At 45.3% G+C, this 26,920-nt stretch overlaps 4 protein-coding genes and 1 non-coding gene across 8 annotated transcripts in view; 3 read left to right on the forward strand and 2 right to left on the reverse strand.

Annotated features, from left to right (window-relative positions):
- Window positions 1-359: 359 nt before the first annotated feature.
- Window positions 360-15,000, forward strand: LOC8025118 (protein angel homolog 2). 3 transcript variants are annotated; one of them, XM_029974195.4, is made up of 6 exons: window positions 360-651; window positions 3,574-3,843; window positions 5,709-5,972; window positions 9,678-9,925; window positions 12,553-12,622; window positions 13,801-15,000. In XM_029974195.4, exons 1-6 carry the CDS (start codon window positions 618-620, stop codon window positions 14,745-14,747), a joined length of 1,833 nt encoding a protein of 610 aa, XP_029830055.3. In that variant the 5' UTR covers window positions 360-617; the 3' UTR covers window positions 14,748-15,000. The 3 variants fall into 3 exon arrangements, with proteins under 3 accessions (XP_029830055.3, XP_029830056.3, XP_029830057.3); XM_029974196.4 differs by having other exon boundaries at window positions 388-499; XM_029974197.4 differs by lacking the exon at window positions 3,574-3,843 and having other exon boundaries at window positions 388-651.
- Window positions 15,001-15,581: 581 nt separating this feature from the next.
- LOC8025126 lies at window positions 15,582-20,784 on the forward strand. Its single transcript, XM_029974194.4, has 4 exons — window positions 15,582-15,858; window positions 16,604-16,703; window positions 17,855-17,973; window positions 18,966-20,784. Exons 1-4 carry the CDS (start codon window positions 15,720-15,722, stop codon window positions 19,109-19,111), a joined length of 504 nt encoding a protein of 167 aa, XP_029830054.2. The 5' UTR covers window positions 15,582-15,719; the 3' UTR covers window positions 19,112-20,784.
- A 412-nt stretch (window positions 20,785-21,196) lies between these two features.
- Trnal-uag lies at window positions 21,197-21,277 on the reverse strand. Its single transcript has one exon. It is a non-coding gene; the product is annotated as a tRNA-Leu (tRNA).
- A 1,030-nt stretch (window positions 21,278-22,307) lies between these two features.
- Window positions 22,308-26,747, reverse strand: LOC8025127 (alpha-ketoglutarate-dependent dioxygenase alkB homolog 6). Of its 2 annotated transcripts, XM_002408057.5 has the most exons (6): window positions 26,519-26,747; window positions 26,189-26,318; window positions 26,054-26,100; window positions 25,234-25,338; window positions 23,730-23,855; window positions 22,308-22,890 (listed from the first exon to the last, which is right to left on the reverse strand). In XM_002408057.5, the coding sequence occupies exons 1-6, from the start codon at window positions 26,618-26,620 to the stop codon at window positions 22,627-22,629; spliced, it is 774 nt and encodes a 257-aa protein (XP_002408101.5). In that variant the 5' UTR covers window positions 26,621-26,747; the 3' UTR covers window positions 22,308-22,626. The 2 variants fall into 2 exon arrangements, with proteins under 2 accessions (XP_002408101.5, XP_029830053.3); XM_029974193.4 differs by lacking the exon at window positions 25,234-25,338 and having other exon boundaries at window positions 22,341-22,890; window positions 26,519-26,596.
- The window catches only part of LOC8025115 (endoribonuclease Dcr-1), a 34,220-nt gene continuing 34,017 nt past the window's right edge, over window positions 26,718-26,920 (forward strand). Inside the window, exon 1 of the mRNA XM_042288715.1 lies at window positions 26,718-26,817. The gene's annotated coding sequence lies outside the window, so the exon portion shown is untranslated. The remainder of the gene's footprint in view (window positions 26,818-26,920) is intronic.

Consider the following 26,920-nt stretch of genomic DNA (forward strand, 5'->3'; position numbering starts at 1 on the left):
GCACGTGTGCTCCCCTGGTGACCTTGGACGCTCAGCGCAGCAGCCAATGTAACCGAAGGAAACTATTTGCCATTTTCGCGCTTCAGACGGATGACATCAGCTCACTCCATGAGACAGTTAATGCTTTCGCATTAAAAATAATCTATGGCATTCAGCTCAGTCCCTAAGGCAGGATGACATAAGCGAACCCAGAAATGGGCTGTTAAATAAGTAATCAGTTCTTCAGTTGGCTTTTTTGCAATGGCCCTTTATTTTCTTTCTACTCGGTAGCACGAACGAGCTCGGAAGCGACCACGTAGTTCGCACCATGACCACCATGACCACGACCACAAGGTTGGCGCTGTGGTCAGTCTCTGAACATCATCATCATCAAGTTTCAAAATGGCTGCTCGTGACCGGAAAGTTTGCGGCGACTAAGAATTCTCAGTCCCGATATTTTTCTTCATAATATAACCCTTTCTTCTTCACGTATCACCGGCTTATCAAGCGCCGCCGTGACGTAAGTGCCTCCACAATACACGGAGTGTTTTCAAAGCGACGGTATCCTGCGCCCAAGCCCGGAGATAAGATTACGAAGATGCACCATCCCCCCGGAGCGCTTTGGACTCCTAAACAAAATGAACGGTGAATCCAGCTTCCCCCAGGCATACGGTTAGTTGTAGTCGTTATTTAGCGATCTCGACAACCTCTTTCGCAAATAATTTGTTTCTCCCCCAGATCAGCTTCGCAACTCGAAAGCCGTGTGTGACGGAAGCGTGCACACGTGATAAGTGTTGTGATGATGGTTTGCTCTTCTCCCGGGCCAAGTAAAGAAAACAAAATGAATCTAGCATATTCGCTCACCGAGAACGACAGAAAATAGTTTGATAAAGGGCGTACAAAAGACGAAGCTAAGGGATACGCTCGGTTGGTTATCGTCAGCTCGCGCTAACGCAGCGTTTGTCGTGGCGATTGGAGATCTCGGTTGAGTTAAAATGTTTAAATATTTATTTTTGCGCTATGTTTGAATATTAAGCAGCATCAGGTGCGCGGCCTCTATTTTTTTTATATTTCCTTGCGTTACGTATTTTGTTGCATTTGCATCACACGAAGAGAGAGAGATAATGAAAAGAAAAAAAAAGCAGAAGCCGTTAAGAAGCCTGTTGTGGTGTCTAGCTCCATGTGCTCTAACCACTTGCAAAAGAAATCGTTTAAACTATAAAAGAAAAAAAAGTTTGTTTGAGAAGTTTTGTTTGATGATGTGCACAGGGTGTGTAAGTACTACCCCGTTCACACGTGCAGTATAAAAGTTCCTTTAGCATAGGTCCCTATGTAAAGGGAGATGGAGTTCGTAATTAACTGGCGCACAAAGGTCCCTTTCGCTAAAGGAGGGTTTAGAATAAACGGAGCTCGCAGACCTCCCTTTACAGCTACAGGGAGTAGCCTCGGACCCATGAATTCCAAATAAAAATCTAGCATATATGCTTCTGCTTTATTTATTGCACTGTAATAAAAAGAATATTTGTGAGGCAAAGATTATAAAGTAAACGTAAGCACAAACTTGATGGAAGACGGTGGCGACAAATTTATACTCGTGACAGCGGGCAGCAGCTCTGGCCCGAACGCAATGGCGGCTGTACGTGCTTTGAGTAGCGGGCAGACCCTAGTTTCAGTAGCGACGACGAGTCGTCTGCTTAGCCTGCCCAGAGCATTTTTGGACCATGATTTCGCCTGGTGGACGTGTGAACTTGGGTGCCAGCGCTAGCGGCACCAGTAAGAAAGGTCCTTGAGTTCACTGGTCTGGGGCAGAAACATGGTAGCTAATTCGTCTCTGGGAGGACAACATATGCAAACTCCAGCCACAAAGGAGGAATGCCGGAGTGTACGAGACGATCCGCCTTAATGGACCCGGAGGCAGACGCAAAGTAGCAGAGCAAACTCGGGGAAACGCGGAAAGTTTTTGATCAAGTTTCACACCTTGTGTACCTCGACGACTGCATACCTCCTCTGGATTTGGATCAGATAACACGGTGGGCTCGGATAGATTGAAAGTAGTTCGAGTTTCGTTTATTGCTCTGGACAAAAGTTTGCACCCCTTCCTTCCCCCCCCCCCCCCCCCCCCCCCCCCCCCACCGGCTCTTGGAATCTTCGGGGTTTTGTTTGCGGCTCTTAGGCCAAGTCAGCCTGGCCACCCCTGTTCTAAAGCAATCTTCGGTGAGAATCAGATCTTTCTTGACGAAAGGAAAGATTTTCCCCCCGATTGGCACTTTTTATCTAAGAAAGTGTTTTCTCCCGTAATGCGCGTCATGGTATCACTCGTCACGGGCTCAAGTTGAGCTAGTTTGGTCATTGCTTATGATGGGCCAGCTGATAAAGAATACACCATACAGAAAAACACATAAGTATCACTCACTTTCCACTCTACACTGTGCTGTCACTCACGTTTACAGGCCGCCTTGGCCGAAATGTAGATCCGGACCCACGGACAGCCGCATCCGATCCGCATCCACATCCGATCCGCAAAATCAGATTAATGTTTATTCGCATCCGCCAGTTTACTGCTGATACCTCCTGGTAATCTGTGGATATCCGCTGGTAATCTGCGGATATCCAGAACTCTACCATTAGTGTTAATAAATCGATACACGGATAGATAGAAACTATAAATGTAGTCCAGACAGTTTGAAACCGCAGGCAGGCAGCACTTTACTAACACTGTAGTTATGAAGTTATAAGAAGAAGAAAAAGGAGGGGTGTAGGATTTCTGTGTGGTCTTGAAAACTGTGTTTGTCTTTTTGACCTTGTCTAATCCAAAACACACCTCTTACTTCATAAGGCTAGAGAAAGGTTGCCTGTTGTTTTGGGTAAAAAAGATTTGTGAAGAAAGATCTTACATTTTTATTGATCTATTTTTTTAATGGCAGGATTAACCTTCTGAGCTGTTTAGTTTCGGTCGGACACAACAACAGGGTCGCTTGCATTGCAAGTCCCATAAAAAGACTTCCTAAAACGGTGTTTGTGTTGTTGGAGACATCTTTTTACAGGTTGCAAACTAACGACAGAGTTTCTTTTATTCTTTGTTGTTGTAAGAGAGAAACCACATAACAGTTTGTGTTCCAAAAGATACCAAAAAAACAAAGTCAACATATATTTTCTTTTATAGTGAGACGCCAAAGATGCTTCATTCAAAGAGACCTTGACCTAGATGTGTAACATCGCTAGCTGGTGTGCTGTGCAAAACGACAGACACAACAAACTCTGGCAAAACACAATCATCCACCCTCTAACGAGCTTGCAGACAAACTGTCATGAAATTGACGAAGCAGTGTCGACATTACGCTTCCGCTGCCTTGTTCCCACTAAAATGACAGCACTGATTTCTTCCGAGCTCCGAGGCTCTTCATTGAGGCTTGCTTACTTTTTGTTTTTGTTGTCCTCGAGCGAGCCGGAGCTTTCATTTTTGGCAGATCTCCAGTACTGGCTCGTCCCCTGTCCAACTAAACTTCCCAAAAATAAACCCTCGGTGCCCCGCTTTCTCCCTTTCTTTCCTCCTCTCTCAAACCCAACGTGGCTTGGTTGTCCTTGCGTCAACAGACGCCGATGGCAGGACTCTCAAGGACACCCGGCCGCCCCGCAGTCTGCCGCAGTGCGAGGGTGATCGGAAATGGCACGTCCGCTGTCCTGAGCCACATCCACAGCCGTATCCACAGCCGGATCTGCAGCCACAAGTCATGTGGCCCAACCTGTGTCGTCTGATACGCCCACCCGTCGTCCTTCCCTTCCTCCCGGGACGGGGCCCAGCGGCTAGCGGCATCTGCTTGTCGGGTCCGCCAGCCTGGTTTGCGTCGCGCTGGGCAGCACCAGGTGGGTGTGCGCCAAACCAGACGATGATGTTAATGACTTTATTTGTCTTAAAACAGATTGGAACGCCCTCGGGCGAGGGCACCATTGTCGCGGCACATATGCGAGCTGCACTAGAGCCACCGAACGAGTGTCAACACTCTAAGTGCAGCTTTCCTAGTGGCACCAGGGATCGGTGGAACCACCCAACAGCTGCAAAGTCAATGTGGTTGAAAACCAGTGCAACACAAACCTTCAATCGTCTTCCTCAGCATCGTTTTGATGCGTCTGCTGCATTTTTTTTTTTAGTCAGATATACAGGCTTCACATTGGAGTTACTTTTCGGCCATATTGTACCGAGAAGGCTTATTAAATACTACACAACGACTCGTTTGCAGCCGAATGAACTCCCTTCGGAAGAAAGGGTTGGCCTTTGCCACACGACAGCTAGCCACTCCTACCTGGCACCACCACGCGGGAATCATACACACTTTTCCATTGGCCTCCTTTGCAGTGCACGTGCTATGAGTTGACGAAGGCGGCGTAGTGTATGTTGCAGGTCCTGGCTGAATATCGCAGTTGATTAGATTTGTCGGAGTATATGTCTCAGCTAATTATCAAAGAGTAACCTCTTTTATTTTTGTCTTTTATCTTTCCTATAAAGAACCTACGGTTCTTTGTAGGAAAGAAAACAGACTCGCAATAAACTGTCTGGCAGTTATGTTACTGTTTGAAAACTACTACATTGCACATGTGTATGTTTCTCTTCAAATTATAATGGCAAAACATTGCCATGTTGCTCTGAGATTTTGACGTGGAAGTGAAATAAACCATATGCATCCCGTATATTTTGTGGTTAGTGTAAACATGCAAATAGAGGCCACCTTGCATAGGCCTTATCATCTTTCTTACTACTTTCTACAGGAAAAGAACTGTTTTCTCTTGTAACATCAAACAAAATCAGACCCCATGTGACCAGTAAAATGTGCTGGAGCATAATGCATGGCACTAGGCGTGAATGGATAACAATGTGCAAAAATGACTGGTGTAACTTCGCTTTAACACGTTTTAGCTGGCCTTTCCTTCCTGCGAAACGTGCAAGTCAAAGGGACGGTGCAACAATATTGGGTGGGAATGTTAGTCACTTCGCACGAGCTTATGGGCACTAGTGCGACCTACACGCACTCGCCCGCAATGCCACTAACCAAGAAGCTTCTTTGTCGTCACGTAATTTCAAGGGTAAAGGCGGTCATTTTCCTTCAGTCTCTCCTTCGGAAAACTTGGTGACGACGTTGTGAGGATCGTATTGTTGGCGTTGCCGACGGCGCAGTCCCTAGAATTTTGTCATCACACTTGGCAATCCCCGCGCCGACAATCTTTAAATGCGGCTCACACAGTGGACACAAGCACTGTGTGAGCATTTGATTTCGGCCCATGATAGTCAATAGCACGACAAGAATTCGGGTGGTGCCCTTTGTTCAGTCGCTGCAATGACGACAATAGCCGAGTCATGACAACGTCCAAGACTCAGCGCGTGTCCTGTGCTTTGCCAGCCCCAGCACTTGGCAATAATAAACATTGGCGGTATATAATAAGCTCTAGATTATGTAGCCACTTGTTCTATCTGCGAGTTGAGGGGGTGAACACCGCTTGTTTTTCGCTAATTTTTCTTGCCACTGCCATTGCTTGGAGAGAGAAACTTGCATGTGTTCCATGGGTTACGATTGTCGAGGAATAATTCTGAGCAGTATTTGCTGAAAGTGCAAAAATTGTTGCATAGCCCCCTTTGACCGACATTTCTTTCTCGTAATGCTTCAATTAGAGTTCTGCAACGTCCGAAACTCCTCTCTCGCCTTGACCGACACGAACCCGGCGTTTCTCGGGCGCAGGTGTGGGGTCGAGGCCGCATGCGAACGTGCCGAACCTCGCCATGTCGGCCGACCCGGCGCCGACGTTGGACTCCGGTAGGAGCAGCACAGCGCCGAGCAAGCGCCCACCGCCAGACGGTGCGCTCGCCAACCTTGCCGACTCCAAGCAGAAGCGGCTCTCGGAAGAAGACCGGCGGAGCTGCGTGGCCGGAGGTGGCGGCGAGGACGCCGGCAACCACACGGAGCAGACAACGACGGACCGTTACGACCCCGTTGCCGCAGCCGGTGAGGTCGCACGGCGCCCCCGCCGACTGAAGCCCCTCTATCCTGGGAAAAGTGGCGCCATTCATTGTTGTGAAAATGCTCGAGTCACGTGCCGCGCGCCATTTTTGGGTAGAACATGGCATCTGAAATCTAGCTCAGTGTTGCGCTGTGCCGCCATGATCTTCCCAAGGGCTGCACGTGCCTCGTGCATCGACGCACCATGAGATACTTTAGAAACATGAAGGGGCTTTACTGCCGACGGCACAGGCTCTCATTATCCGTGGAGTGGCTCCTTCAGATCGTCTTGCGCCTCTGCAAGCAGGACTCCACGCACTCTCTGTGCCATACGGGGAAGTCGACAAAAGATCATGCACGCGAGCCCGAACATATTTTTTGTTTGTCTTCATTTTAGAGCGCAGCTCTTAGGCGCCCATTTCTGGCTTGAGCAGCGTCGCCGTTGGAGAAACCACACGTTGCATTATGGGATGTTTCCCATAATGACGTCACGAGGGCAAAATTTACCCTCTAAATATGGCGGCAAATTTAGTGGGAAAACTTTACCCTCGTGATGCCACTCAACCCGGGAAAGTTTCCCCGCTAAATTTAGCTTACAGATTTTCCTGCTAAATTTCCTGTCAAAATTAGTGGGAAAATTGTACCCTTGTGACGTCACACATGATTCTCCCCTCCGCACCTTTTCCTCCTCCTCCTCAAGAGTTGCGTTCTAATTTGGCATTATAGAGAATCGTAAATGTCTTTCATTTTTTTTTATATAATACTCCTCAACATGTAAGGGAACCATAATCCGAAAAGATTTTGCAAAAAACAAAATATTTGAAGAGAAAAAATTTTAAGTGCGCCAAAACGGCATGTTTTATTTTTAAGTTTTCTCTTACGTCATATTTGGTGACACCTACTGCGCAAACTACAAATATGAGAAATCTAAAATATTTTGCACTTATAATTGATCATGGGAACTATTGAATTTAAATATATACAATATTGTGAAGGTTATATATTTCACATCAAAAATGTGGAAACATGGCTCCTCTGACGTTTTGTAACTAGATTTGAGAGTGGCTATGTAAAGAAATTTAATAGGTACAACCTTAAAATTTGTCACATATTCTAAGTAAAACAATTTATGGCATTCCATATGTATACACCAACTCATGTTTACAAACAAACCGGAGCGCCCCTAGCGGACGTCACCGGCGCCGCGCATGCGCCGTGGATGGTGGGCAAGAAGCCCGCCGTCGCCCATAAACAAACCATTGAATTGCGTTGTTGTCGGCGTCGGTGGGAGGTCCCCGTGCTCTTTTTCGCGTTGGAATTGTTGATTCTACGTCCTCCTAACAATGTCTGACTTCACAGCGGCTTCAGCGGCTTCAGCAAAACTATCGAGGCAAAACTTTGCGTGAATAATGTGACTTGCGGCGATTCATTTCACGTGGACGCCGCAGAATGGGCGCTATAAAACCTGACTCCCACGTCGAGATTCTGCTCGCTATTTTCAGTCGCGACGTCGCTCGGACTGCAAAAGCGTGGACCGTAGCTGAGATGGTGGACATCGATACTGAAAACCTCAAGTAGAATCGGGCATTACAAGTCGGTGATGGCCACTGGTAACAATGATCAACAACTTCTTGTATCTGTTTACACTTAGCCGACTTACCCCAACCACCCTTCAAAAGTGTTTTGAGGCCTGCACTTAGTTCTTATCGCAATTACCGGGTCAATGTTTGGTTTACGAGCCGCTGCTGTTTGAACGAACTGACGACAAAAAGCAGCCAAGTTTGAAAGAGCAGACGACAGTTGGAACGCACGCGCAATGGAGTACGGGCAAGAAGCACCGCGTCCCGCGTCAACAAACCATTCGAATGTCACGTTGTCAGCGTCTGTGTGAGTCTGCATACTCTTTTTCGCGTTGGAGTTGTCGATTCTACGTCCTCATCGCAATGTCTTACCACTTTAATCGCCTGAGCGAAATCATCAAGGCTCGTTACGCTGCTAAACTTTGCATAAATAATTTGACGTGCGGCGATGTATTTGCATGGCCGCCGCAGAATGGACGTACAAAACCATGATGAGACTCTTCTAGCTATTTTCGGTCGCGACGACCCTCGTGCTGCAAAAGTGTAGAAGGTAGCGGCGATGATCGACGTCGATACTGAAAATCGGAAGCGGGAACAGACAAAGCGTAACAAGTAGGTGATGGCCACCGGTACCAATGATCAACATCTTGTATCTACTGCTTACACCGAGCCTACTTAAGTCTTTTGAGGCCTGCAATTACTTCTTATTGCAATCACCGGGTCAAAGTTTGGTCTACGGGCCGCTTTTGTTTGAACGAGCAGACGATAAAAAGCAGACAACTTTGAAAGAGCAGACGAAAGTTCGAACGATCAGGCAGCCGTGTGAATTTGAAGACGCACTGAATCCGTGGGTGGTCCGGACAACTTGGGGGTTTTCTCTCGGTCATGTTGAAACAAAGCAAATACATCTGGCGACTACAAATTATGGCCCGCACACGCAATCGTAGTTCGACAGCGTCAGGTTTGCCCTTTTCACGGCTGCTATCGACGTTGTCGGACGAACGGAGGGTGCAAAAACACATGAAAACTGATCTTCAAACCTTCCCAGACACTCTTTGTAAAGCCCCCATCGCAGCATTTTGACGAAAAAGCAGGTTTTTTTCTCGTTTCTTCCAAAGGAACACAGGAATGCATGTCTGGCACGGCGACTTCTGCCCACCGCCCCAGACCGGAAGTGCGTCCGGCGCGCCACCACCGCGGCGTGACGTAGGAGAGTTGAGTTGGTGTATATGACATAAAGTTTATTGTTTTAGCTATTAAATTCTTTTAGATAACTGCTCGCAAATCTAGTGGCAGAACATCAAAGGAGTCCTATTTTCACATTTTTGATGCGAAAGAGATAACCTCCACAATGCTGTACACATTTATATCAATAGTTTCCATGATCCCATAAGCTCCCATAAGTGCAAAATATCTTAGATTTTACATTTGCAAAATCTTTTTTTTTTTTACATTCCCTACACATGTTGAGCAGTAACATATAAAAAAATTTACAAAAACAAAAAATACGCTCGGACTCACGTGAACCCATCTGTTTTCTTTTTTTTTCTCATAATTCTTTTTTTGCTTGAACTTTTTTTTAACAGTGTTATAAAGGGCAATTTCTTGTAGGTAGTATGTACACTTGATTTAAAAAGATACCGCAAAACCTTCGCTCTAGTGAAATGCAGTTCCAGGGCCACCGCGTAGGTGGCGCCAGCGCGCCACTGTGTTTTCTAGAGAGCCCAGATTCTAGAGAGGGTCTGTCCCAAACCAAGGAATTGTCTGCAATTTAATGGCGGACGCCTCCTCCGGAGGTTGGTCGCAAGCGCCCGTGCACCGCATCGTTGCGTGGCGGGAAGGAAAGCAGGCGGAAAGGCGGAGACGCTTGCAGACGACCAACGCTTCCGGCACCTCTTCGCAGCTCGTACTGCAAATGCGGCCCATAAACCATATGACCTTTATTGAGGATCGAGCGGTTGGACGCCCTCCATAAGAAGGGCTCTCTAGCGTTCTTTCGTCGTTAGAGATTGCGAGAACTCGTTCGTAAGCAAATGCCAGTGTTTGAAGGGGCCTTTAGACGTGGCTCATAAAGTGGCACTTGAAGTGGCGCGAGCGGGCGTCTCACGTCGCCGCCGCGGCGTGCCCGCAGGGGCGGTGCGCCAGAAACTCCGGCAGAGCCGTCGGTGGTGCTTGACGGACTGCGGCCGCCTGGACCAGAGCGGGGCCCGGACGCGGGAGCGGGGGGACCTGGAGTTCACGCTCATGTCGTACAACCTGCTCGCCCAGACGCTGCTCGAGGACAACCTGTACCTGTACCAGCACTGCCCCGAACAGCTGCTCGACTGGCCCCTGCGCAGGGACAACCTGCTCGCCGAGCTGCGCCAGGCCGATGCCGACGTGAGGCGGCCCGCGATTGTTAGACGGGGTGTTTGCGACGGCGCATCCGCCCTTCGAAGTGATCGGTTTCTTATTGTATCGCGCTATGATCTAGTAAGGAGGTGCCCTAAGGTGGTGCAATTGTTATTTGGAAGTATGCAGATATGAGCTTACGTCTTTCTTCAAAATTGTGAGTTAGCAGTGTGGGACATTTTGGTGCTTATTAAAACCTCAGCTGAGTCTGAAGAAAAGAAGCCGTTTACAACTCCCTGTAACGCCGAATTAGAGCGCAGCTCTTGAGGAGGAGGGAAGGGTACTGAGGGGAAGGTATATCCTTCCTCCCCCTCACCTCCTCATCCTGTCTGCTACTCCGAGCGGCGGCGCCGTCGCTTCACGAGGGTCACTTGACCTCACGGGGGTCACGTGACGTCACCGGGGTCATGTGACGATGACGACGACGTCATCAGTGATGTCACCAGTGATGTCACTGATGACGTCATCATCACTAATGACGTCATCAGTGACGATGCCGATGACGTCATCAGTGACGATGTCGATGACGTCATCAGTGACGTCACTGATGACATCATCAGTGACGATGCGGATGCCGATGACGTCATCAGGGGCGATGTAGATGCCGATGACGTCATCGGTGACGTCACGCGTCCCACAATGCATCGCGCAGTTACGCTGACGGCGACGCCACTTAAGCCGGAAACGGCCGCCTAAGAGCTCCGCTCTTAAAAGTTATTTTCTTCCTAGGTAATCGTGCAACTAAGCCTTTTTTATTTTTTTTAATTTATGTATAGGATACTGCAGCTCAATATTTTGACCCAATCAGCAATGGATGTCATGTTTATATAGAGCTAGATTAGCAGATATTATACGATGCAAAACAAGAGGAAAATGGGAGCGAGTGAAAAATATATATATAAAAAAAATATACTGTATGAAACATGCACAAAAGGTTACTCAAAACATTTTAAAATGCCTGATATAATACAGTGCAAATGGCATTCTGGGGTGTTTTGGTTTTTATTACGATAGAAAACCGGTAGGCAGTTCTATTATTTTTCGGAAGTATAAGGATATTTTTCCTATAAACAACCATCCAGCTAATCTTTTTTTTTTTAGTTTATTAATAGCATTGTGAGACATTTAATTTCATTTCATTTATTTTCTCTCGGGACCTGAAGGCGTTGCAGTGAGGAGTGAGTTTTAGCACAAAAATATATGAGTATATCAATGAACAAGGCAAAAATAGAAACAGTGGCTATGGAACAAGAAGAAAATTATTAATCGCGATATTAAAATCAGCAGCATCAGGTTTTGAAACAGTGGGCGTGGGAAGGCGATTTCAATCTATTGATCTTTGAGGAAGAAAAGATGCATTAAATGAGGAGGTGTTACAATGGGGAATGTTTACCTTTAACTGGCGATTTGTTTGTGATGATAGGGCTTTATAAGCAATGTTTCAAGAAGTGTGGGATTAGAGTGATAAATCTTGTGAAAAAGACATAAACAAGATAATTATCTGTGAAAAAAGAGGTTAGGTAAGGACGGAGATGCTTTCACAGAGGTGACACTGGCTGTGTGATGATAGTTTGAAAGAATGAAACATTGCGGTGTTTACTAAGGCAAAAAGACAACTGGAAGAAAAGGAAAAAAAAAAAAAAAACTGGCCGACTATTTATTCCCTTTGTTTTGCCAAAATAATTGCCACACCGGCCCATTAAGTCACTTAATAATTTCACTTGAGCTATTCATTTTTTTTTTGTTTTGTTTTTTTACCTGAGTGATCTTATGCTTTTACTTTTCTTTTTTTTTTTTTAACATTTGCTATCTAGTATTTGCATCTCTGCACTGAATTATAGCATAACCTGTAAAGAAACCGATTCATATGGTTCCTTCAAAGGGTCGTCAAATGCGTCGTCAAATGGTATGTGCCTTAAAAAAAAAAAAAAGCTTGTTTCTTTGTAATATGGAGATGTAAGGTTAAACATTTATTTTTTTACAAACGGTGTCATTAATATGAGATGTAAGGGTAAATCGTACCAAAGATTAGCAAAATAAAACATTTAAAAGGCCCCAGGCTTGCAGCAAAGTAAATTAATGACAGTAAAGTGACACGAATCACTCTCACAATGTGACAAATAAAGTGATATGAAAAAAACAGTGAAATTCTGACATTGGTTTCTAACTTTAAGAAAGTCTAAAATACATATTAGAAATAGATCACTTATAGGACGCTAAAATCAGGTGACAAAGAGAATAAGAATCTACTAACTTGGCAAATAGAAACGCTGGAACTGATTTTGAGTTTTAATGGGGAACAAAGATTTTGCAGAAAATTCTTCCAGCTACGTGCTTCTTTTGTAAAGGCTGCAGAACTTCTTCTTCTGGACAGCTTTTCTTAACCCCTTAATCATTTTGGACAAGCCTGGCTCGTCAATGTGGACTCCCCAAACTGTCCACGACGAGTATATGTCGTCTGCTTTCTTCGGTTCTCTCACTTGACTGTTTAGGATGACCCAGGCTCACTCATGGCTTAGTTTGCGGCTCCGTCAACAGATGTTCAGCACTGACTTTTGAAAAAATATTGGCTCGCGTCATTTTGTCATTCCTCACATTGTGTCGTTTCCTCGCAGATCATGTGCCTCCAGGAGCTCCAGGAAGACCACTACGAGCAGGTGTTCGAACCGGAGTTCAAGAGGCTCGGTAAGTGGTCAGACACACAAGGCGCAACTTGGCAGGCACGGTCTCGAATAGGAGAGAGTTTAGACACTGTTGGCCCTTGGCAGGCAGCGAACAGAACGACCAGGTCAATGCACCCTATGCAAAGGGGAAAGCCAAAGGAATCCAATCCAGTCCAATCCAGTCCCCACAGCGGATGAGACACTTAATGAGATGGGAGCAACGTGTATGACCTAGGCTAAAACAAACAAGCCCTAAAAAAGCTTTATGCGTGCAGAGCGGCAGTGCATTTGTGTCGTAGCACCACCCGCTTGATTTGTTGTTGCGCTGTCTGATAGTTGTATAGAGGAGGGACATGACATGGGGAGGGAAGCGGTACTTGGACTGCTCTGCTTCCCTTTGAGTTGACATGTTGGCGGTGTTTTCAGTCATAAAAGTTAGGTTTCATGGATTCTACTGTGTTCTCTTTTTAATGGTGCAGTTGCGCCAAGGACGGTGCTTTAATTCTCAAGTATTCCGAGTTGTGTGTCATCGCCATATTTTCTCGCAAGTTAATTCCTTGTAGTAAGTCGTGTTTTACGAGTAGAGGCTCGATTTTGTAGGCTCTGCAACAAATTGACGCTGCAGGGTGTTTTCAAGCGCTGTTCGGGTGTAGAGATATTTTTATGAATAAACCGAGGGATTGAGTGCATTGCAACTTTTCAAATTTCACGGGTGTAGTTCTTAGAAAAATATTGAAGCCTAAAATATTCTGTTTTGTTCCTATGTACAGAGAAAAAGACAGTACTAAAGGCTGTTTCGTTGACACTGGCACTCACAGATGGCACGACGTGAAGCAAAAGCGTGAAAACTTTGTTGAGATGAGCACCCGCTAGGCAAATCCAGCAGGTGTGGGCGTGTGTAGTAGCATCTGTGAGTAGTAGACTCAACCAGACAGTTTTTACCGTTTTCCTTCCTGTGCATAGGAACAAGCACGATTCTTTGGGCTTAAATAGTTTTTCTGAAACCAGCGCTCACGAAATCTGTATACGATAAATGCACCACCTGAAGACACCTCTGTGGAAAGTTTGAATGCACTCCGTTCATTGGTTTAGTTATATGAATTATTTTACCCCCCAATAGCGCTCAGAAACACCTCGTAGGAAAGGACCCTGTGAGCATTCGGATGACGGGGTCTCGCCCCCGGTTGGACATTTCTGCAGGCTACGGCTGCCTGTACAAGCGGCGCACGGGCAACAAGCGAGACGGCTGCGGTGTCTTCTTCCGCCAGTCGCTGTTCGAGCTCGACCGCTACGAGCTGGTCGAGTTTGCGCGCACGGGGGTCACGGTGCTGGACCGCGACAACGTGGCCATCGTGGCGCTGCTGAAGCCCCGCTCGGCGGACGGACACTTCAGCCCCGACTTCCGGCTGTGCGTGTCCACGACGCACCTGCTCTTCAACCCCCGTCGCGGAGACGTGAAGCTGGCGCAACTCTGCCTCCTCCTCGCGGAGATCGACCGCCTGGCGGCACGCGGAGGTGCCGCCGCGGACGGGGCACCCCACTACTTCCCCGTGGTGCTGTGCGGGGACATGAACAGCAGGCCGCACTCGCCGCTCTACCGCTTCGTGACGCGCGGAAGACTCAACTACGCTGGGCTGCTCTCCGGCGACGTCTCGGGCCAGAGCGAGGGCGCCAACCGCGGGAAGCTGATCCCGCTGGACGAGTGCCTGTACCAGCTCAACATTTCGGAGGGTTCGCGCTTCCACGACGCGACTCCTCCGCGAAAGACGGCTAACTCCGATGCGGTGATGGAAGACGCGGCGTCGAAGGCGGTGGAAGGCTCGGGCTGCGTGAGCCACGGATTCGACTTCGTCTCGGCGTACCAGCACGCGAAGCAGGGAGGGGTCCCAGAAGTCACGACTCATCATCAGAGAGCGAGCTGCACGGTGGACTACATTTTTTACACGGTGAAGAGGAGGTCGTCGGGAAAGGATTCGGGGGTGGCGGAAGAGCGTCCACGCGTGGTGGAGGGACCGCTGAGGCTGTTGTCGACGTACGGTCTCATGTCTTCTAAGGAACTGGCGGCGGTCCGCGGGCTGCCCAACGAAGTTCAGTCGTCGGATCACCTTCCGCTCATCGCGAGGTTTCTGTTGCGCGTACCCAGCTAGCGTTGGCCTCTGTTTTCGACGGTTTACTCTTCCAGAAGGAACGACCGTCTTTCTGGGGCCGTACCTGTAAATAAGCGCGCCGCAGGGTAGGTGGATTGGGGCTCGGTGTGCCGGCGCTTGGAACTGCCTGGACATGAGTTTAGGAACCTGGTTCACATGTTTTAGTGTTTTGTGAACATTCATGCGCATTGTCATCAGAGGGTTCTCTATTTTTATTTGAATAATAAATGTTCTTTAGTTTGAATCCTTTAAATTTTGTTCTTTGGAGTTTCCACCAAGTAAGCATTAACTGTCTCATTTTTATATGGATTTCAGTGGCTTGGGTTGTGTTTCAGTGTATGGAGATGGTTTAGTCACATTTGAGCAATAAAAATGACAGCTAGATTCATTAATATCCTCCGAAAGTTCCCTATGTCTATGTTAACTGTTTCTAACTTAGGACTTTCTTTAAATTTTGTTGTTTGGATGTTGTGGTGTATTGGGATGACTTGATTTAATCGCATTTGATTGAGATAAAATGCCAGCCTGATTTTTCATTGTTAATATTCCGCAAAGGTATCGGGGTTTAAATATCGGTGTTTCATACTCCCTTTGAGTCGAAAAATGCACTGATGGTGGACTAACCCATTCCCTTAATTCTGTAGTAATAATATTTTGATTGCTTCTGCTGCTATATGTTTAGTTTGTTTCTTTTATGGTGAAGGTAAAGGGGGCTGCCGGGAGAGGGGTGGGCCTCCGGTCAGAGGCAAAAAAAAATTATAAAAGACATCGAGCGACGCAACGCGGCGCTAGCTACCGCCTGGTTTCGAGAGCGCAACTGTTGTCTCTCCACCCGTTGGTTGATGCGGCATGGCGGCGTTCCGTTTGCCAAAGATTTCGGTTGTTTGTTTGCGGAAGCACCGAAGTGCAAGGCAAGTTTGACCCCATTTGCGAGAGCGTAAAATAGTCTTGACGAATTTAACGACGGTAAATATGACACACTGGGTGGTGCATCCACTTCGCGGGTGGCTAGCGTTTCTATCGCTAACAAATTTGGGCACGGGCCTCCGTTGCCTTTGGGAAGAGGGGTTCATGCAACAACGAATCTTCACCGAGCTGAAAACTTCCGACGGTAAGCTTCTATCTTAGCTATTCCCTATTCGAGCGGTGCCGGGCTGATAAGCTACGTGTTTGCGTTCCACAAGATGCATCGGTTTTCTTTGAAGGCTCACACTTTTGTTTCCTTGCCGCTCTGTGGAAGAGTCGATGCAGCTTCTCCGCGTGACTCCGCCACTAAGCAGGAAAGTTGGAGTTACAGAGCGTCATCACGCATGCTGATGCGAGCGGGGTGCTGAGTGCTAATCCGCCTGAAAAAAAGTTACTGTTAATAAGTCCTGTTTGCTTATGATTTTGGTCCATGTGCATTATTTATGCTTTCGATTTCTGACGTTGGCTTTTATATCTACTTATTTTTTTCTCGTGAAATCTGGACATGCACAAAACCAGTTTCAGTCTGGGTGGCTGTCCTGTTGTCCAGTGGCTAGGGTTACTTGATGTGTAGACGAACTAGAAATTACAAACTGATGAAATAATGTTGTCTGCATTTGTTTAGAATATTTGATATTAAGAAAACCAATGTTTGTCGACCAGAATAAGCTGACCTTGAACAGCTGGTGTCCACGCACGTTCCATAAGATATCAAACAGCACACTACTACTAAGGGATTCTACCAGATCTGTATGCACTTTCCAACAATTAATTGTAGCGATTATCAGATCATCTTTGGACTTAGCCCTGCGATATGCACAGCAATAGTTTTCGCGCTTTGCTCAGACCATCATGGCAGTTCTTAGAATGGGTGGAGCACCCCCTTGCAGGCCTTCCTGGCTGTCCTGAGATGGAGCGCACTTTTGGATTCTGGTCTGTCTTCAACGCCATCCTGTTCCTCCACTGCAGTATCTTCCTCGAGGAGCCACCGTAAGCCTCGACTCAATGCTAAGGATGATTGCACAAACAAACATCCCACATTAATTATGCGGATATGCACTCCTACCGGGTGAAGACTTAAAGAAACCTCCCACCAATAGCGCACGTGGTTGAGAAAAAAATTAACTCTTTTCGAGGACAAATATTGATTAGCAGAGTTGTATAATTATTTAGCCAATTGTTTTGCAATCCCTGACATCCATTGTGGCTGGCAGTTTTTCCCCAGAAAGTTTCTTTCAACCCATTAAGTGCCACATTTTGTTTTCCAAAAATACCCGAAAAGTGCCATATTTTTTTTTATTTTGAATTTTTAGTCCTCTAGTAATAGACATATAATTTGAAAAGTTTATTACAAAAAAATCAGCGGAGGCGAAAAAAAATATTTGCCAACTAATACGAGTACTGCCATCTATGATCAGTGCCACAAAACTACACGGACGAGCCTTGCTCGTCCGTGGAATTGAGGGCTCCTGAAAAAAACACTGGACGAGCTGAGCTCGTCCTGGCATTTTTAGCCAAAAAATGGCCGACGAGCCCAGCTCGTCCACCACCAAATTCGTTAAAACCTTCGCTGAGACACCGAATGTGTGTTTATTGTTTATCTGTTATTATAACTTATGAGTACTTATTTATTACTTATTCCTATTTGGAATGCTTAATAGCATAGGTTGTACGAGAGACATTAATCCAGCTGGAAATAAAGGCTGAATTTATATGAGCAAAAAAATATACAGTGGATGCGAGTGAACATGTAGTGGACAATGAATATGTTAGGTAAGACGTGAGGTTTTTTACATGTTATGCATAATAGCATTAATAGACTACATGGACAGAGTAAGCTCATAAAAAGGAATGGAGACGTGCAACAGAACTGAACTTTCTAGGTCACAACAACTTTGCGAAAATGTCCATCTGGTTTCCCGTGTCTTCAGAAGTGGCCTTCGAGTCTTCTAGCAAATGAAATTCTTTCTAAGTGGAAATTCTGCTGGGTCTAACGGGAAGTGAAGCGCAGAAGTTACTGTTTCCCTGACTCATACATCACTGTCTCTTTTGACACTTCCACTTGCATATATAGCAAGAGGAAAAACCTCATCTTTCTTCGTAAAGGACCCCTGCTGACACAGTCCCTTCGTATGGCGCAGGATATTTTCGATGACCGTCTTCTCCCTCACCGTCTACCTGGCCTACTTTGCCAACGAAGCTTTTGTGCATCACTCCATCTCGAGGGGAGGAGCTGCCCTTTTCCCCATTCTTTTGAGTGGTAAGTATTTCTGGTCAGACATGCGACTACAAGTGGCACCGGCTCACAAGTGATAAAAGACGACCAGCAACACTGACATAGAGGTGTCTTCCTCGGAAAACCTCTCACGAAACTCACCGGAAGTTTTTTTTTTTAATGGGATACATTAGTCATGGATGGAAAATGGTAAACAAATGTAAAGCTGAAAATAAATTATTAACGAGGCAAACTTCTGCCTCCAAACTTAAACAGAAAAGAATTGTACATCAGGCGACAGTGACGAAAGAGTGACTGACTCGATGTTGCCACTCTCAGCTTCTTTATATACATACTATGTAGTCTAAAACATTTTGAACTGGAACAAGTGGTACGTCACGAGATGCCACTAGAACAGCAGTGAAAGATAATATGAAGAATTAGTCTAGTGGGGTTCAAACCCCGTGTCTGCATGAGAGCTGGATGTAATGCCAACTCGGACGTGCACATGGCAATATGATGCTACTATTGCTGAACCTCTTCCTCGTTGTTGAACATGGTATGTAATGCATTCAACATGGCAGGTGCATGTGGCCTTGTCGAACAAGTGCAAGAACGACCTTGGACTGATTGTTGGTGTGGCAGAATGTCAATGTTTCAGCATTTTGCTATGTCTAGGCAAATTTTCCGTGGCAGCATTCTTTTCTGACGAGCGGACGGTGAACCAAACCCCGCACTATAGGTTTGGCTGCTGCCACTCCTTTCTGCCGTTGAATATTTTTTTTATGGTTTTGTTTGATACTACATCTATAAATTTCTTGCCTGTCTGTCAGTTCTGTTGTGACACTTGGGCAAACTTACTACTTAAAACTCATGAGACCACTTATGAAACAGCCTTATTTGGCTTGTTGTCATTGGAAGCAAGTGCAATATGCTGTAAGAACAATGAACACTTATTTCGTCTGCTGTCAGTTCCTCGTCTGCAGAAACTTACTTTTTGATGATGATTGCTAATGATTCTCCTTAATTAATTGCAGCACTTACGATGTTGTGGCTTGCGGTCGCCTACAAGTTCATCTGGCCCTCGAGTCGTAAAGAAGATGACGACAATGAAAATGAGCATCTTGCCGAACGACTGTCGACGCAGCAGCCAAGGCTTAAACGAAAAACTAAGTTCTCCTGAGCCTGACATTGCAGTCTTTGTATTACAAATATACACGCATACTAGTCACTGCAAAAGATATTCAGTCGTATCATAAAATTGGTGTTCATATTTCTTGCCATAGATGCGTTCAGCTCGTCATTCACAGGTTCTTGGTTCTTTCGTTGAGGTCACTGTTAAAGTTTCGCTTAATTGATTCATCACTTTTATTAGGTTAGGTAGTGGCGCTGAGAAAATGCTGGGGCATGCCAGCTTGCAGAAACTGAGCTACGAATCGATTGTATATACATTAGGAATTTTCGTGCATTAATCTTCGAGGCACTGCATTTTTGTGTATATCTAGTCACAAGTACTTTTCTCATGCGAATCTGGGGGTCATTGGCTGGTGCTCATTTGCACTATCTTTCATTGTCGCATTTTATATAATTGTTTCAGTTTGGTCATATGAAGCAGTGATATTGGTGACCTGAAATTTTGAATGATGACAATGCAATATAGTTCTGGAGTCAAAAGTGCCATGAAAAGAGGATAGTACTGGCAGTGGGGGACTGGACGGTCTTTCTATAATTTTACGAGATTATGTGACTGTGGCAGCTAGTGTGAGTTCCCGCTGACATTTTTGTCGATGCGGGTCACGAAGGGAGACAGTTTCTTTCTTTTGTTTTGCTAATATGGGCCCTGTTTGGACACTGGCTTACCTCCAATGAGGCTGAACAAATGCATTATCCACTGCCTTGATATAATCCTTCAATATCAAATGGATGTAAAGTGTTTCATTGCTCCTTTATTTCCAGGCAGAAGGGCACTGTAGAAAATGCTGCCTGTGGCATAAAATGTTGACCCAGAGAATCACACTGTTATGCTTCAAGACAACTAGATTGTGGCTGCTTGACTAACATATAGGCTTGCATCCACTGTCTACAAAGGGACTGTAGCATGTTGCCTTTCCCTTGTGTATTGCATCCGTGGGGGCCTCAACTGCCTTGACACGTATTAAGTGACAATGATGTTGATGTATTTCTAGGGTACTGTGACATCTCGGGAAATCTCCCCTAAAAGTGCAACTTCACTGGTTGTCTAACAAGGTTGAAATGACGCGTCACATCGTGCATGTGTGGCAGAGCTTTTATTTCGTATGAATATAGCTATCACAAGAGACACTGTTGCAGTAAAGTCCAGTCTTTGTCATTTGCATGTCACGAGAATGTGTGCAAGTATTTTTTTTGTCTGGCATCATTCGTTCTGGGGCAGCTCTTAATTGTACCAGTGATTTTTGTTTTTGTGAGCAATAAAATGAAATGAGGCGCATGACCTGCACTTTGCACTTTGCATGAAAGATATTTTAGTGTGAGTCTGACAATGGAATGTCTGAATTTCCTCCTCATTAAATTAATCTTTGTTGGCAGGAGATGGAGAGAATAATTCACACTCCTGGGGCTCGTGTACGTTATGAATTTTCATCCATCACACTGCACCACAAATGTAATTTCGAGTGTATGAAATGTGCCCATCTACATGCATGCTTTTTTTTACTATTTTCTACATTGACTGCACATTTATTTACCTCTGACACAGGTGCAAATCATAAAAGAAAGAAAAATCTAATCGTAATGAGATAAATCAAAACGAATATTACAACTGGAACCATTAAAAATAAAAAAAAAGCTACCTAACTTGTAAAAAAAAAAAAAAGTTTTTCTAGTGTTGTATTTTATGGTGTCATTGGGCAGTTTATTAATCTTCAAATGAACTGTAGAAAAAAATATCTGCTTTGAGTTGTTTGTGCGTGTATGGGGAAATTGGTTGATGTTAAACATAAATATCGCTATCCTTCTAACAGCTGTAATCGTTTGCAAGAGAAAGATCTCCAAATGGAAAGCATGTTTTGGCATTTGTGAGGGGAGTACAAGTTTAATTTCCCAAAACTTGAATCTAAAAGAGAAATAACGGGAACTACAAAAGTTAATTAAAATCGTTTTCTTAATAATGAATCGTGCAGGAAGATCGTAGACTATTTTACAACGACCCGTGGAATCCTTCAACGCAGCTGATGTGGGAACAACGACAGAACGCTGTCCGAGCATCGAAAATGCAAGTTAAAAGGTTTGGCAGCGGTGGGATTCGAACCCACGCCTTTATCAGACTGGTGCCTAAAACCAGCGCCTTAGACCGCTCGGCCACGCTACCACGAGTTCCAGCTGATCGCCAGATGCGACGGAACCAAAATGCTCAAATTATTTCAATTTCGGCACGAAATGAATTTGGTTTATTTATTTTTAGAACTAGCCCGTCGACTGTCGCACCTTCTTTAGACCTTCGCCGTTTCCAACTACAAGAGGGTTTCTCGTACCTGTCATACGTGGCGTTCGGTAGTCGCGCAGGGAGCAGCTTGGAGGCGTGAATTTCTGCTCGGAGCGCGAGATTTAAAAATGGCGTCTCGTCTGCGACTTCCAGGCTTCTCTGAACCTGGAAACAACTTATTTATTGGTCTTTGTATTTAGTTTCTTGAGGTCTATTAAAATATCCTATTCATTTGCGAGTATCCAGTATCTTCGTTTGTTATAGTAGCGCACCCGTTTCGGACAACCTTGTTTGTCTCTTGATAGGGGAACAAAAGAGTTCGCAAGTGTTGGGTTCAGTCTGACCGTGCCAAGTGCGGAAGTTCCTGCATTCTTTTTTCGAGTTAGTGTCCCTTTATGTATCGGGCGTGTTTGCTTTTGTGTGCGTTTGTCGGTATATGTTGAGGGCGGGGGTACACTGTGAAGTGGGCGAGGAGGTCTCTTGAATTGTGTTGGAGATCGGTGACATATGGTTGATTGTTAGATAAATTTTCAGGCTGTGGAGACTTCCTTGTACTGTCCGCTTTTTTTTTTTTTTTCTACGTTTCAGGGTTACTATGGATATCATTCACCAGCTCGCCTGCGTTTTTTACCTTTCTTCAATAGTTCTGTTTCAAACTCAAGCCTGTGAACATGCCAGGTCCGAAGAGTAAATATTTGTAAATATTCAAGCTCCATTCTTAAAACACAAGACTACCACATGCAGAAATTAATGAACACGCGTGCAAAAACAAACGAAAATAAACACACACGACACCTTTGTGTGCCATCGTCTGCTACCAGTCTTGTGTCGCGTATATGTTTAAAGTGTGCAGAAAGTATCCACTAACCCAAATTCTTGCCCGATTACAAATTTCAGTCAGATGTCAGCAATTGATGCAGATCACAGCCAACTGTTTTTAAAGGCTAGAGAATAATTTATTTGGTCCAAAATTTGTGATGCTCCAAGATGTAGAATGTACATGCGAGTCTTCTGAAAGATCTCTGCTGGGACATCATTTTTGGGACATCTTGGGGCACCCCTTTTGGGACATCAGTGACATCACTTCTGGAGCATCAGTTCTGGTCCAGCTTGGCTGACACTTTTGGGACGTCATGATTGACATCACTTCAGAAACACCACTCCAGGGACATCTGTTCTGGGAGAACCTGGGGACTGGGACGTCAATCCAGAGACATCCTTCCTTGTGGAGATTCTCACTTCTTGGAGAGCCCCCGGAGGATGTTTGCCCTGATGACTTTGGGCACCACCCGAATAGTAAGTGACACCCGGGTGCCCCTCTCCAGTATGGCGCCCCGCGCCACTCCACTCGCAGAGAGGTTGACGATGCCATCGTCTATTGCGTCTTTGGTCCGTGCCTCGATGCCGTGCAGGTGGTCCGTGTACATGGCGCCTCGGGTCACCAGCAGACTCCTTGGCTGCAGCAGCAGTGAACCCACCGGAACGTGCTTCTCGCAGTCCTGCAGCCAATTGTTGTGACACAAGAACATCACCATGTGCGCTCAGTATTTGTTATTCAAGGTACATGGTTTGTCAAGTAAAATTTAAGCTTTCAATTTTCTTTACATGGGGGTAGATTTTAAACTTCGAAATAAAGTAAAACATACACTGAAGGGCGGGTGCTTTGTGTAAACTACATCAGACGAAGTGCACTTTCTGATTAAAGAACCCAAGCACCTTCTTAATGTCAACTTTTTTGATACATTCCCATTCACCTTGTTAATGGTGAAAATAATTTTGTCAATGTGAGAGTAAACATAAAAGAGTTGCCAATATACTGACGGCACACATGGTTAGATAGTGCCTTACAGTGGTGATATGATCATGATAACGCTCGCTTTCGATGGTTGCAAATTAACGCAGGGGAGGGAACATGCACAGCAAAAATACCACGGGCGTGGCCGACAAACTTGCATCAATGCAACTTCATCTGCTCGTTGTCGCCCCACAATAAAAACCAAGTTCTGCAGAGTTCAGGCTTTTTAGAATTTGAAATGTGCACATTTTGATGAAATCACAAGTTACCAATCTTAAATGCGTGTACCAGAATGTCAATTCACCACATAAAGGGGGAAAACAATAACAATCCATGAAGAGCAAACTTTTTTTTTTTTACTACAGCTCTTGAGATGAAAACAAGTATATTGTAGACGGCACTGTTGTGGAAGGTAAGACAGCACAACACTTGAAATGGGGGCAAATGAGGTTGTTACTGAAGACGGATGCCATTAACCATTACTAAGATGCTTTAACAATCTTCCTGTGCAAAATTCCAGGGCGCAGTGGACTCTCGTCTCACCTTGTCCTCGTCAGATTCTTGGCCGCTCTTGTCAACCTTCCTGGGCCGATAGAAGTCGAGGACGGTGTGGGAGTTAAGTGTGATGTTGGTCACCACAGGGTGGTACAAAGGCCCATCTTCATGAGGCTGCAGAACAGATGTTGAAAACGTGGATAGCAGTCCTTAGAGCAAAATAAGAAAGACAAAGAAGCCTCAGGTGCCTTATTTTCTAAGAGGAGCATCTTTATACCAACACAATAATGATTATCTTCATGGAGTAGGCGGTGGATGCTATTTTTTTTACTTTAGGAAGGCTTTCGATAAAGTCTCGCACAAAATGACTATCGATTACGGTGGATTGACTCTTACCTTACAGACCGTCAGCAGTATGTGACTGTTAGTAAGGCAGAGTCTATAGAAATGCTAGTTCTTTTAGGAGTGCCACAGGGCTCGGTACTCGGTTCTTTGCTTTTTTTTAGTGTTTATTAAAATTCCGCCGGTCGTCAACCCTTACTTCAGTGTCGTTTTTTTGCTCACAATTGTGTTTTGTTCTTTAAAGTATCCTGTATTGCCGATCAGGTATGTTTAAATGATAGTCTGCAGATGGTCTTTCCTGGTGCCAAAATTGGCAAATGAATTTAAATGTAAAGATATGTCTTCAAGTGACACTAACACTTAAAAGGTCTCCACTTGTGTTTTACTATGGTATAAACTTAGCTCCTTTAGGAATAGTCACTTCATATAAATATTTAGGCATAATCGTAATGTCGACCTTAAGTTGGTTTGCTCATTTTGTGACTGTTACAGCGAATGCTTCCCGTAAACTGTGGTCTTTACAAAGGAATTTGTGCCACAGTACTGCAGAAAGGAAGCTAGTGGCTTACACTTCTCTGATTTGTCCACTATTGGAATATGCAAATATTTTATGAGACCTGCATTCTCAGATATCTATTGATCAATTGGAAGGCGCTCAGAAAAAGGCACTTAGAATCATTTATAACGCAAACAAAAAAGTGACGTCCATGTCATCTTTGTATGCCTCATCCGCATTGCCAAAGTTATCATGTCGAAGGAAAGTCAAGGGCTTGAAGTTTTTTATATAATCTAACACACTATAAGATTGGGTTAAATTTCAACGACCATCTGAAACACAACGACAGCCGTGAAACAAGGTGGAAGAACGAAAATCTGCTTCGCGGGTTTCAATGTAAAAAATACATTTTTAGATATTCTTCTTTTTTTAGAACTGTCTGCGATTGCAATGACTTGCCTCAAAGTGTGACAAATCTTGCTACATGTCACTGCTTTGCTAGAGCTATAGACAGTTCTGCATATAAGTAAACATCCATGAATTAATCAATATTTTTGCATAACTAAAATTGTAAAATTTTGTATTGTATATTTTTACAATGTCTGCCATGCAACTGTACATCCAACCATGCATTGGCCCACAAGAGTGGGCCGGCAGTGTTCCTGAAATAAATAAATAAAATAATAAACAAGTGAGCACCAAAGAACTCCTTACCAGGATACCTTCTCCAGGTTTGTACTCATTCACAAGAACATGGTTTGGTTTCTTATCCCCAAAGACACCCAGACTCGCAACTCTGGAGGAGATCTCCACAAGCCACTGCACAGAAACCGACAGTTTGTTTATTGGCTGTGGCTACGGTTTTGTCCTGACGGAATAATAGTCACCACAAGAGTTCCGTCCAGACAGAACCAGTTGCAGCGCATAATTTAGCAATTAGGTTCGCATGATAAGAGGTATTGTGGCTCCACCTTGTAAATAATCACAAGAAAAAACACCCTTGACATCCCAACAGATTGACCAAGAACTTGTTACTGTTGCTCTAGCTTGGACGAAAAGGAGCAACTGTCTACTGGGCCCTCGGGACGGGACTCTACAAGGCTTGCTGTCGTTCCGTCTGGACGGAACTCTACTGGGCCTGCTATCGATCCGTCTGGAGTCTGGACGGTACTCTACTGCGCCTGCTACTGTTCCGTCTGGACGGAACTACGCTTCACCCCTTATTTTATATAGTCTGACGACCAGTTCGCGCTTTCCACTTTTCTCTTGCTTCCTCCTCTCCCCCTTCTACCCTGTCCACCGTTGCCTAGCTGTATCCTCCTCCCCCACGGTGAGGAGGATCTTCTGCCTTGCAGAATCTCGTGTCTGGTCGTCGGCCTTTAAAGGCCGACACTTGTCCGCCTTCGCTTTTCCTATATCCTCTCCACGTTTTACTTTGCCCCAACTTGGCTACCCTAGCGGCTTAGGAGAGGGGAGTGCTAAGAGGATTATCTTCCCCGCAGAAAACCGAGAGAAAGAGAGGAACAAGTTTTACCGGCGGCAACGGCTCCGAGAGCATGCCCTTGGGATGTGGAAGGCCGCCTACGTGAGAATAAATACGTACAATAAAAATGGCGATAATAATGAGTGAGCATGTTGGACGTTGTCATGTTCGATCATGTTGGCGTACCCCAATTTTGTAACCTCCTGTGCGCGAGTTGGACCCATTTTGGCTTCGGAGCGTCGTACACTTTCTCGAACAGGTAGCGCTCTTCATTTTCGCTGATGAAATCTGGAACGTAGTACACGGTTTCAGGCAACTGAAAACGAAAGAGACGGCACTTGAAATAGCGATCTCTGCGAAACAGCAGATCCTCAGTCTTTCCGCAGATAAACAAGATACCGTAGTCCACGACACTCCAACCACCGAGGACAACAAGACTTCACGTCAATCTTGTGCACATTTCGTACTTAGAAATAAAATTAATTAAACGAATTAAATTAATATAAAAAACCATACCGTTGTCACTCGAAAATCAGAAAGACTACCGACGACATCGGTTCCTGCCGGTCGGATGGGGGCCGCCATTTTCCCTTCCCGGCATCTACCGCTGCATTTCATTGCGATTTACCATTGGCTGAACCCAATCACGTGACATATATGAGCCAATGAAAAGTGCGGTGTTTTTGTTTTTTAAAGGGGGAATCTCCGGTGTTACTTGTCTGCTTTGGTGGTTGCGATTTTCTCAACTTTGGTGCCGTCGTGATGCTTTGAAAAAACAAAAAAAGGAAAGTATCGGCACGAAGTAACAGATACCGGTACGCAGCTTCGCTTATTTTGTCCTCTAAACTTCAGCGTCTTGTTTTGGCCCGAGCGCGAGCCAACGACCGTGGTTTGCGAGAGCGATTTTGAAAACTCGGG

This window comes from Ixodes scapularis, unplaced genomic scaffold (assembly GCF_016920785.2).
Source record: "Ixodes scapularis isolate PalLabHiFi unplaced genomic scaffold, ASM1692078v2 PGA_scaffold10__122_contigs__length_95168666, whole genome shotgun sequence".
NCBI lineage: Eukaryota > Metazoa > Arthropoda > Arachnida > Ixodida > Ixodidae > Ixodes > Ixodes scapularis.